Source organism: Phyllobates terribilis, unplaced genomic scaffold, assembly GCF_046119375.1.
Source record: "Phyllobates terribilis strain yellow unplaced genomic scaffold, ASM4611937v1 Scaffold_7__3_contigs__length_470593459, whole genome shotgun sequence".
Lineage (NCBI taxonomy): Eukaryota > Metazoa > Chordata > Amphibia > Anura > Dendrobatidae > Phyllobates > Phyllobates terribilis.
The window spans coordinates 118,359,627-118,372,381 of NW_027362767.1; the positions used below are offsets into that span (position 1 = coordinate 118,359,627).

Here is a 12,755-nt window from a genome sequence, read left to right on the forward strand (position 1 = left end):
TTCCAATTGCCAGATACCAGATTTATATACATTTTTTTCATTAAATTGTTTTATGATTTTTTAACTCTGAAGCGGTAGAGATTTGCAGAATAAAGAAGAAAGAAACATGAAGAATTTGCTATTTTTTAAATTAATCAGAAATACCTAAGTAACAAACGGAAAATAGTGTCAATAAAAAGTTTAGCTTGATGTTCAGTCAAAAGAAGAAAATAAAAAAAGACCCTAATATATTTAAACCCTAAAATTAAGCTTTTTTTCTTATATTATAAAATCATAAATACTGGCTAATTCTGATTTATTTTAGCATTGGAGGCAATGGTCCTGAAGAAGAAGAAGAGGAAGAATTAAGAAGGATGAGAAGACATAAACCAAATATGAAGATATATTACTAGACAAAGGAGAAACTGAGAAGAGAGGATTATGGAGTAAATGGTCAATTTTCTTAGCAAAAGGGCAGAAGGTTACATACAGACTGTGAATAACTACTGTAATATCATAAAAGCTGTGTTACATCAGAGGAATTGCTGACAGTATGAACTCTTTTAAGAGGGTTGAAAATTGTTCAACCGCCCTATTACAAATTTTGAGGACTGTGGGAACTTCAACCTCACTTGTACATGTTTAAGTGTCCCAGCATTAACATAGACGTCTGTGGTTTGCTATAGACCTTGTTGCTGTGTTCCCCAAACCGGCAGGAAGCAGTGCCCCAATCCTCTTCCGGGGACTACCCAGTCATTTTCAGTAGACAGAGAAATGTGTGCAATCCTCCATGTCAGACATGTGAGAGTCTGAACCTGGAAAGCAGGGGACAGAGGCACAAAGGGAGTGCTAGTAGTCTGACCACTCAATGTATGATGGGAGAAGACAATCCAGCAAACGAACCACATCTGCAGACCAGCCTGGTTACCAGGAGATGTCCACCACCACCTGGCTTATCTAAGGGAATGAGTCTATAATCCTGTGTCCAGGGAATCCAGACCCTGCAGACTCAAGCTGGATCCTTGTGTGACCCCACATCTGCTACATCAAGGAGTGAGTAGTAGCTACTGTTTCACTGTTGAGTAAATAAGAGAATTGTTGCTGAAGGGATTTTGTTTTGGTTGTGATATTAAAGTGCACCAACAGTTCCTGTACATGCGCCAACATCCGTGGCAACTGAGCCCCATCATTGGACTATGTTTACATTCCTGCAGCCATTTGTTGTTTAAGTAATATTAGTTAGGAGTGTTCCTGTTGTAATTTAACGGAGAAGCGTCATCCCCATCATTCAGGTTTACTGCAAAGCTACATCTTGTATCTGTACTTGTAGATTGTGTAATACTATTTGTTTCGCTGTTACTTCCTATTCCCCCTACAATATTCACCATTTATCCTCCTCTATAAATAAACCTATTCGAATCTCATCTCTTGTGAGTGTTATACGGTGCATGGAGAGGGGTTTCCCGAGTCAACCTCTGGCAGAAAAAGAGAATCCTCCTGCATCCCACTACAGCTCCTAGCAAGATTTGAAGATCCGTGTGGAGGCACTGCACCATATTTAGGTGAGAACTACCGGACACCCTGCCCATGGAGGCGGCTAAAAGGGGTGTTACGAATATAATAATAAAAATAATATTAATGTTTATAAATTAAACCTACTGTACCATTACACAATGGTAATAATTTCAAATAGTAATAGTACATCAGAGTTATTTCCTGAGTATAGGATCTGTGGAGCTGTATATTTGTGTCATTCTATCCCCATAGTTTAGTCCTTAAAGGGAATCTGTCAGCAGGTGTTTGCTATCTCATCTGAGAGCAGCATGATGTTGTCATGGGTGTGTCAGAAGTGACAGACAGTCGCCCTGCAGTTATTTGCAGAAGATCTCTATGTTTGGCATTCCAGACATCTTCTTAGAGGCTGGCTCTAGGACCCAGCGGCTACATTCCTCTGGCTAATTAGCACCCTGGACTGGGTGTATAAATACCTTCTGTGCAAGAGAGGGAGGTGCCGGCGATATTCATTATTCCTTGTGAAGGCTTAGCAAGAGCAGTTCTACTTCCTCTCTGGAGCTTGAGGAAATGTGCACATTTGTCTGGAGTCGTCTAAAGCTAAGCAATTTCCACCTGTTTGTCCTCCTTTGTTGTCTTTAGTGTTCAGTGGGGATCGACTAGTGTTCATCTACTCCCTTCCCTAGCCTTAGCCAAACGCCAGGGAAAGACAGGGCGAGAAACGCGTGCGGCAATTGGGGAAGAGCCAATATAGGGACATTAGGGGTGATAGGGTGATATTCTATCAGCCGGGAGGTGTCCACATCCTCCTTTCCCTAGAGTCTGGGCTTCCTTTCCTCTTCACTTTGTGTTGCACTAAGTCTTTCCCACACTTTGCGTGACAAATGTAGAGAAAGAGACCCTGAATCCAACGATGACACAGAGGTTTTAGATTTAGCATGTATCAGAGCTGAGAGCTAACCCCGCCCTCACTGCAGCTAACCCCACCATACCAGGCTCTGTATGTACAGTACAGACCAAAAGTTTGGATACACCTTCTCATTTAAAGGTTTTTCTGTGTTTTCATGACAATGAAAATTGTACATCCACACTGAAGGCATCAAAACTATGAATTAACACATGTGGAATTATATACTTAACAAAAAAGTGTGAAACAACTGAAAATATATCTTATATTCTAGATTCTTCAAAGTAGCCACCTTTTGATTTGATGACTGCTTTGTACACTCTTGGCATTCACTTGATGAGCTTCAAGAGGTAGTCACCGGAAATGGTTTTCACTTCACAGGTGTGCCCTGTCAGGTTTAATAAGTGGGATTTCTTGCCTTACAAATGGGGTTGAGACCATCAGTTGTGTTGTGCAGAAGTCTGGCGGATACACAGCTGATAGTCCTACTGAATAGACTGTTAGAATTTGTATTATGGCAAGAAAATAGCAGCTAAGTAAAGAAAAACAAGTGGCCATCATTACTTTAAGAAATGAAGGTCAGTCAGTGTGAAAAATTGGGAAAACTTTGAAAGTGTCCCCAAGTGCAGTTCCAAAAGCCATCAAGTTTATCCGAGGCACCAGACTCAGAAATCGCAGGTTAACAGCAGCTCAGATTAGAGACCAGGTCAATGCCACACATAGTTCTAGCAGCAGACACATCTCTTCAACAACTGTAAAGAGGAGACTTTGTGCAGCAGGCCTTCATGGTAAAATAGGTGCTAGGAAACAACTGCTAAGGACAGGCAACCAGCAGAAGAGACTTGTTTGGGCTAAAGAACACAAGGAAAGGACATTAGACCAGTGGAAATCTGTGCTTTGATCTGATGAGTCCAAAATTTGAGATCTTTGGTTCCAACCACTGTGTCATTGTGCGACGCAGAAAAGGTGAACAGATGGACTCTACATGCCTGGTTCCCACCGTGAAGCATGGAGGAGTTGTCATGGTGTGGGGGTGTTTTGCTGCTGACACTGTTGGGGATTTATTCAAAATTAAAGGCATACTGAACCAGCATGGCTACCACAGCATCTTGCAGCGGCATGCTATTCCATCCGGTTTGCGTTTAGTTGGACCATCATTTATTTTTCAACAGGACAATGACCCCAAACACACCTCCAGGCTGTGTAAGTGCTATTTGACCAAGAAGGAGAGTGATGGGGTACTATGACAGATGATCTGGCCTCCACAGTCACCAGACCTGAACCCAATCGAGATGGTTTGGGGTGAGCTGGACCGCAGAGTAAAGGCAAAAGGGCCAACAAGTGCCAAGCATCTCTGGGAACTCCTTCAAGATTGTTGGAAGACCATTTCCGGTGACTACCTCTTGAAGCGCATCAAGAGAATGCCAAGAGTGTGCAAAGCAGTCGTCAAAGCAAAAGGTGGCTACTTTGAAGAACCTAGAATATAAGACATATTTTCAGTTGTTTCACACTTTTTTGTTAAGTATATAATTCCACATGTGTTAATTCATAGTTTTGATGCCTTCAGTGTGAATGTACAATTTTCATAGTCATGAAAATACAGAAAAATCTTTAAATGAGGTGTGACCAAACTTTTGGTCTGTACTATACATAGATATAGGCAGTGAGCTGCTTATCACAGAAGAAGGCAGAGTTGCGACCAATCAGGTAGTGACAGTTAGTTAGCTGTTACTGGTCGTAACCATGGATACCTAAGTGACTGCAATGCCCTGCACATGGGGTAAGCAACATAGGAAATCAGAAGAATTATACTACATTTGTAATCTGAGGTATTTTCTAATATTATTATAATTACACCTACTACATATTGGGATAGGATCTTGGAGATGAAAATACCCCTTTAACCCCTTTACACCCAAGGCTGTTTGAACCTTAATGACCAGGCAAATTTTTGCAATACTGACCAGTGTCACTTATCTCACTAATTCTGAGAATGTTTTTTCGTGACATATTGTACTTCATGATAGTGGTAAAATTTATTCAGTATTACTTGCATTTTTTGTGAATAAAAATGGAAATTTGGACAAAATTTTGAAAATTAAGCAGTTTTCAAAATTTGAATTCTTATGCCCTTAAATCAGAGAGATCTGTCACACAAAATAGTTAATAAATAACATTTCCCACATGCCTACTTTACATTAGCACAATTTTTAAAACAACCTATTTTCTTTTAATAAGGAAGTTATAAGGGTTAAAAGTTGACCAGCAATTTCTCATTTTTCCGACAAAATTTACAAAACCATTTTGTTTAGGGACCTTATATTTGAAGAGACTTTGGGGTGTCTATATGGTAGAAAATACCCAAAAGTGACACCATTCTATTAACTGCACCTCTCAAGGTGCTCAAAACCACATTCCAGAAGTTTATTAACCATTCAGTTGCTACACACAAATTTTTGAAAATGAACATTTAACTTTTTTGGCAAGAATTTTACTTTAGACCCATATTTTTTTATTGTCATAAGGGTACCAGGAAAAAAATTGACCCCTAAATTTTTTGGGTCAATTTTTCCTGAGCATTCTGATACCCCATATGTTGGGGAAAACCACTGTTTGGGCAAAAGGCAGGGATCGGAAGGGAACGAACGCCATTTGACTTTTTGAATGCAAAATTTTGCTGGAATAATTAGTGGATGCCATATCGCGTTTGGAGAGCCCCTGATGTGTGTAAACAGTATAAAGCCCCTAAAATTTACACCATTTTGGAAACTAGACCCCTCAGAAAGCGTCTCTAGATGAGTGGTGATCAACTTGAACCCCCCCCCCAAGTGCATGACAGAAGTTTTTAACTTTGAGCCATGAAAATAAAAATTTCACATTTTCCACAAAAATGTTTTTTTGAGCCCCAAATTTTGCATTTTCATAAGGGTAACATGAGAAATTTCACAATAAAATTTTATGAGCAATTTCTCCTGAGTACGCCGATACCCAATATGTCGAGAAAAGCTACTGTTTGGGTGCAAAGCAGGGTTCGGAAGGGAAGGAGCGGCATTTCACTTTTTGAATGCAAAATTTGCTGGAATAATTAGCGAATGCCATGTTGCATTTCGAGAGCCCCTGATGTGCCTACACAGTGGAAACCCCTCACAATTTACAACATTTTGAAAATTAGATCCCTCAGTGAAACTATCTAGATGTGTGGTGAGCCCCTTGAATCCCCTGATGCTTGACAGAAGTTTATAACATTGAGCCATGAAAATAAAAATTTCATGCTTTTTGCCCAAAAATGTTCTTTTAGGCTGTGTTCCCACTACACATTTTTTAAGCGTTTCCGCAGCAGCAATTCCGCTGCAGAAACGCTTAAAAAACGCTTGGTAGAATGTCTGCCATGTTTCCCAATGATAATCCACATGTGCTGTGCACATGCTGCGGAAATTTCCGCTGCGGATTATCATTGCGGAAAAATCCGCAGCACTACCAATTATTTTGCGGAAGCACGGCGTTTTTGCCGCCATTGACTTGCATTGGAACGCATGTCATCCGCATCGCTGGATCTGAACATGCGGATTCCATGCATTTCAATGTGCGAATAGTACCCTGGTGCGGAGGAGAGTCTCCTCTTCTCCAAATAGAACCGGTTTAAAAAAAAGAATAAAATAAAAAATAAATATTGTACTTGCCTTCTGATGTCCGGTGTCCTTGTCTCGGCTTGCCTGCAGCTCGCGGTAGACTAGAAGGACCTGCGGTGTCTTCATTTAGTCATCTGACGGGTCACGCGACTGCTGACGTCGGCAGGTCCTTTAATATAGTTTTTAAGGTTGAAGGAAGACTAAGTCCATCTAGTTCAACCCCTAGCCTAACATGTTGATCCAGAGGAAGGCAAAAAAAAAACATGTGGCAAACACTAAGCTCCACATTGGGGAAAAAAATTCCTTCCCGACTCCATACGACAATCAGACTAGTTCCCTGGATCAACGCCCTATCAAGGAATCTAGTATATATAACCTGTAATATTATACTTTTCAAGAAAGGCATCCATGCCCTTCTTAAATTTTAATAGTGAATCACTCATTACAACATCATGCGATAGAGAGTTCCATAGTCTCACTGCTCTTACAGTAAATAATCCGCATCTGTGATTATGATTAAACCTTCTTTCCTCCAGACGTAGAAGATGCCCCCTTGTCCCCGTTTCTGGCCTCAGAGTAAAAAGATCAGTAGACAGGTTTTTTGTACTGTCCCCTCATATACTTGTACATAGTAATAAGATCCCCCTAAGCCTTCATTTTTCCACAGTAAATAACCCTAAGTGTAATAATCTGTCTTGGTATTGCAGACGCCCCAGTCATCTAATAACCTTGGCCTCTCTAGTTCAGCTATGTCTTTCTTACACACCGGAGACCAGAGCTGTACACCGTATTCTAAGTGTGGTCGCACTAGTGACTTGTATAGAGGTAAAATTATGTTCTCCTCATGAGCATCTATGTCTATTTTAATGCATCCCATTATTGTATTTGCCTTTGCAGCAGCAGCCTGACACTGGCCATTAATCGTGAGCTTGTCATCCACCAATACACCCAGGTTTTTTTCAGTTACAGTTTTGCCCAGTGTTTTACAATTAAGCATATAATTATACATTTTATTTCCTCAGCCCAAGTGCATTACCTTACATTTATCCCCATTAAAGCTCATTTGCCATTTAACAGCCCAAGCTTCTAGTTTACATAGATCCTCCTGTAATATAAAATTGTCCTCCTCTGTATTGATTACCCTGCAGAGTTTAGTGTCATCTGCAAATATTGAAATATTACTCTGTATGCCCTTTACAAGGTCATTAATAAATATGTTAAAAAGAAGGGGGCCCAATACTGACCCCTGTGGTACCCCACTGTTAACTGAGACCCAGTCTGAGTGTTTTCCATTAATAACCACCCTTTGTTTCCTATCACTGAGCCTATTCTTAACCCACATACATATATTTTCCCCTATCCCCATTGTTGTCATTTTATGTATTAACCTTTTGTGTGGAACCGTATCAAAAGCTTTGGAAAAGTCCATATACACAACATCCACTGCATTTCCTTGGTCCAGTCCAGAACTTGCCTCCTCAAAAAAACTGATCAGATTAGTTTGACAGGAATGGTCCCTCGTAAACCCATGTTGATATTGGGTCATGAGGTTATTCTTCTTCAGATACTCTAGTATAGAATCTCTTAGGAAACCCTCCAGGATTTTACCCACAGTAGAGGTTAAGCTTACTGGCCTATAATTTCCAAGTTCAGTTTTTGTTCCCTTTTTGAATATTGCCACCACATTTGCTATACGCCAGTCCTGTGGTACAGACCCTGTTATTATGGAATCTTTAAAGATTAAAAATAATGGTCTATCTGTGACGTTACTTAATTCCTGCAGTACTTGCGGGTGTATCCCATCCGGGCCCGGGGATTTGTCAACTTTAGTGATTTTTAGACGCCGCCGTACTTCCTGCTGGGTTAAGCAAGTGACATTTAATGGAGAATTTTTGTTATCACTAATCATGTTTTCTGTCATGCGATTTTCTCGTGTAAAAGCGGTTGAAAAAAAATCATTTCGCATAATGGCTTTTTCCTCATCCTCATCCACCATTTCACCCAGACTATTTTTAAGTGGGCCAACACTATCATTTTTTAGTTTTTTGCTATTTATGTACAGTACAGACCAAAAGTTTGGACACACCTTCTCATTTAAAGGTTTTTCGGTATTTTCATGACTATGAAAATTGTACATTCACACTGAAGGCATCAAAACTGTGAATTAACACATGTGGAATTATATAATTAACAAAAAAGTGTGAAACAACTGAAAATAGGTCTTATATTCTAGGTTCTTCAAAGTAGCCACCTTTTGCTTTGACGACTGCTTTGCACACTCTTGGCAATCTCTTGATGAGCTTCAAGAGGTAGTCACCGGAAATGGTTTTCACTTCATAGGTGTGCCCTGTCCGGTTTAATGAGTGGGATTTCTTGCCTTATAAATGGGGTTGGGACCATCAGTTGTGTTGTGCACAAGTCTGGTGGATACACAGCTGATAGTCCTATTGAATAGTCTGTTAGAATTTATATTATGGCAAGAAAAAAGCAGCTAAGTAAAGAAAAACGAGTGGCCATCATTACTTTAAGAAATGAAGGTCAGTCAGTCCAAAAAATTGGGAAAACTTTGAAAGTGTCTCCAAGTGCAGTTGCAAAAACCATCAAGCGCTACAAAGAAACTGGCTCACATGAGGACCGCCCCAGGAAAGGAAGTCCAAGAGCCACCTCTGCTTCTGAGGATAAGTTTATCCGAGTCACCAGCCTCAGAAATCGCAGGTTAACAGCAGCTCAGATTAGAGACCAGGTCAATGCCACACAGAGTTCTAGCAGCAGACACTTCTCTACAACAACTGTTAAGAGGAGACTTTGTGCAGCAGGCCTTCATGGTAAAATAGCTGCTAGGAAACAACTGCTAAGGACAGGCAACAAGCAGAAGAGACTTGTTTGGGCTAAAGAACACAAGGAATGGACATTAGACCAGTGGAAATCTGTGCTTTGGTCTGATGAGTCCAAATTTGATATCTTTGGTTCCAACCACCGTGTCTTTGTGCGACGCAGAAAAGGTGAACGGATGGACTCTACATGCCTGGTTCCCACCGTGAAGCATGGAGGAGGAGGTGTGATGGTGTGGGGGTGCTTTGCTGCTGACACTGTTGGGGATTTATTCAAAATGAAGGCATACTGAACCAGCATGGCTACCACAGCATCTTGCAGCAGCATGCTATTCCATCCGGTTTGCTTTTAGTTGTACCATCATTTATTTTTCAACAGGACAATGACTCCAAACACACCTCCAGGCTGTGTAAGGGCTATTTGACCAAGAGGGAGAGTGATGGGGTGCTACGCCAGATGACCTGGCCTCCACAGTCACCAGACCTGAACCCAATCGAGATGGTTTGGGGTGAGCTGGACCACATATTGAAGGCAAAATGGCCAACAAGTGCTAAGCATCTCTGGGAATTCCTTCAAGATTGTTGGAAGACTATTTCCAGTGACTACCTCTTGAAGCTCATCAAGAGAATGCCAAGAGTGTGCAAAGCAGCCATCAAAGCAAAAGGTGGCTACTTTGAAGAACCTAGAATATAAGACATATTTTCAGTTGTTTCACACTTTTTTGTTAAGTATATAATTCCACATGTGTTAATTCATAGTTTTGATGCCTTAAGTGTGATTGTACAATTTTCAAAATCAAGAAAATACAGAAAAATCTTTACATGAAAAGGTGTGTTCAAACTTTTGGTCTGTACTGTAGTTAAATAATATTTTGGGATTATTTTTACTTTCTCTGGCAATGATTCTCTGTGCCTCAATCTTTGCTGCCTTGATTTGTTTTTTACAGAATTTATTTCATTTTCTATATTTATTTAATGTCTCATCACTACCTTCTTGCTTTAGTTCTCTAAATGCTTTCTTTTTGTCACTTATTGCGCCCCTTACAGCTCTATTTAGCCATAGTGGTTTCCTTCTTTTTCTAGCATGTTTATTCCCATAGGGTATATATTGTGCACAGGTCCTATTCAGGATGCCAATAAATGTCTCCCATTTGCTTTGTGTAGCTTTATGTCTCAGGATATCGTCCCAGTTTATTGCACTAAGATTATCTCTCTACTGTTGGAAATTTGCCTTTCTGAAGTTTAGTCTCCTCGTAACCCCTCTACTACACATCTTATTAAAGGTTACATGAAAACTTATTATTTTGTGATCACTATTACCCAAGTGACCCCCAACTCGTATATTTGATATGCGGTCTGGCCTGTTGGTTAATATTAGGTCTAGCAGTGCCCCCCTTCTTGTTGGGTCCTGAACCAGTTGTGAAAGGTAATTGTCTCTCATAGTTGTCAAAAACCTATTACCTTTGCTTGAACTACAGGTTTCTGTCCCCCAATGTATTTCAGGGTAGTTGAAGTCCCCCATAATAATGACATCTCCTTGAGTCGCTGCTTCATCTATTTGCTTTATGAGGATATTCTCCGCTGCTTCCATTATTTTTGTAGACTTATAACAAACCCCTATCAGTAATTTATTATTTTATTCCCCCTCCCCTTATCTCCACTCACAGGGACTGTACAGTACATTTCCATTAGATTCACATATATCCTCCCACAAGATGGTTTTTAAGGATGATTTTACATATAAACACCCCTCCCCCTCGCTTGTTTGTACGGTCATTTCTGAACAGACTATAGCCCTGTAAATTAACTGCCCAGTCATGGCTCTCGTCCAGCCACGTCTCAGATATCCCAACCATGTCATAATTATTTTCCAACAAAATTAATTCTTATTCCTCCATTTTGTTGGTGAGGCTTCTGGCCTTCTAATCTACTGCTAGTTGCCGGCAAGACGAGACAAGGACATCGGGGGCCATCAGAAGGTAAGTATAATATTTATTTTTTACCATTCTTTCGGTCACACTATATAAATCCATGCCGTTTGCATGGATTTATGTAGTGTGACCAATTTGTGAAGCACTTTCCAAGTGATGCTAAAATCGCTTGGAAAGCGCTTGTCAACCCGCATGCAGAAATGCATGTGAAGAACGCTTCACTTGTCCCTGGCAGGAAAAACGCTTGTAAAATCCGCATGCATTTTTTCTGCCAGGGAGATGCAGAAACGCTCAGGAAAAATCCAGAGCATTTCTGCATCGTGGGCACGTAGCCTTAGCAACAATTTTTTGTTTTCACAAGGGTAACAGGAGAACTATGACATGAGGAACTAGATGCAAATCTCATGTCTTTGGAAAAACCACTCATTAAAGAAATCTAAGTTTGATGGGACCGCACCACACTGCAATCTTATTTGGAGAAACAGATGATTCCTAGAGGTATCAGAATCAAAAAAGTTACAACTACTTTGTTTAATGAGAAATTAATTTCGAAGTGGCATAATATTCTGAATGAATGCTCGTTTGAACTCATGGAATTAATCATTTCATATGAAGAAAAAAAAACTTTGTCCTCAATTAAGACAGACTAATTGAAAATAAAGTCTACTATTAAGGCTATGTGCACACGATGCAGAAATGAAGCAGAAAATTTCTGCATCATTTTTGCATCTCCCTGGCAGAAAAAACGCATGCAGATTGTGCATGCGTTTTTCCTGCGGAATGCATGCGGATTCACATGCGTTTCCACATGCGTTTCCGCATGTGGATTGACAAGCGCTTTCCAGGCGATTTTAGCATCACCTGGAAAGTGCTTGACAACTAGGTCACACTATATAAATCCATGCAACTGGCATGGATTTATATAGTGTGACCCGAGAGAGTGGTAAAAATAAAAAATAAATGTATACTTTACCTTCCGATGGCCCGCGCTGGCTTGTTTCGCTCGGTCCCGGCTGCCGGCAACTTTAAATTGAAAGACCTGCCGACGTCAGTGTCACGTGACCCGTCACATGACTATGACATCAGTGCAGGTCCTTCAACTCACTGCAAAGTGCCGGGAACCAAGCAGGAGCGGTGCGCGGGCTGATAGAAGGTAAGTATACATTTATTTTTTTATTTTATTCTTTTTTACAGATTTTTTAATGGTACCTGGGTGTGGAGGAGACTCTCCTCTCATCTACACCCGGGTACCATCCGCACATTAGAACACATGGATTACGCATCTACATATACAGTGATGAGAAATCCATGCGGTCTAATGCAAGTCAATGGTGGCGAAAACGCCCCGTTTCCGCAAAATTAATGGACATGCTGCCGGTTTTTGAGCGCAGCATAAACGCTGCGGAAAAATCCACAGCATGGGCACAGCACATGCGGATTATCATTGGGGACCATTGCTGCCCTTCTACCATGCGTTTTTAATGCGTTTCCGCAGCTGCACAAATGCTGCGGAAACGCATTAAAAACGCATCGTGTGCACACAGCCTAACTTCTGCTCTGCCACCAAATCTTTTGAAGATTGGAAAAGCTCCATGAAAAAAAAAAATCTCTCCTCTAGAGGAAAAAATTATTACAACAAAGAAATATAAATTTGAAAGAGATACTTCAGACTATGCAAATAATGAAGTTTATTTATGGAAGTAGAACAAATACCAACATTCACAGAAACCTATTTTAAAATCAAATGGGTATAAAAAAAACACATGCCCAAATACAGGCACTTTAACAAAAGGGTCAGTTTCACCAACACTGATTCTTCATTTGAAACATCTGTGGCTACCACATCAGAGGATTTCTCAGATTTGTCAGAGAATAACCTATTTAGCGCTACTAGGCACAATACCATTTACAATAAAGGCAGCACTCTGAACTCTACTACTAGTGTGAATATGCCTTCAAAAACTTC

At 40.5% G+C, this 12,755-nt stretch overlaps 1 protein-coding gene across 6 annotated transcripts in view; it reads left to right on the forward strand.

Moving 5' to 3' along the window:
* The window catches only part of LOC141153874 (NACHT, LRR and PYD domains-containing protein 3-like), a 182,380-nt gene extending 180,977 nt beyond the window's left edge, over positions 1 to 1,403 (forward strand). For all 6 annotated transcript variants that reach the window (XM_073639109.1, XM_073639114.1, XM_073639108.1 and 3 more), the window contains one exon: positions 305 to 1,403. In XM_073639109.1, coding sequence (XP_073495210.1) covers positions 305 to 392 — 88 coding nt within the window. In that variant the 3' untranslated portion in view covers positions 393 to 1,403. The remainder of the gene's footprint in view (positions 1 to 304) is intronic.
* Positions 1,404 to 12,755: the final 11,352 nt, after the last annotated feature.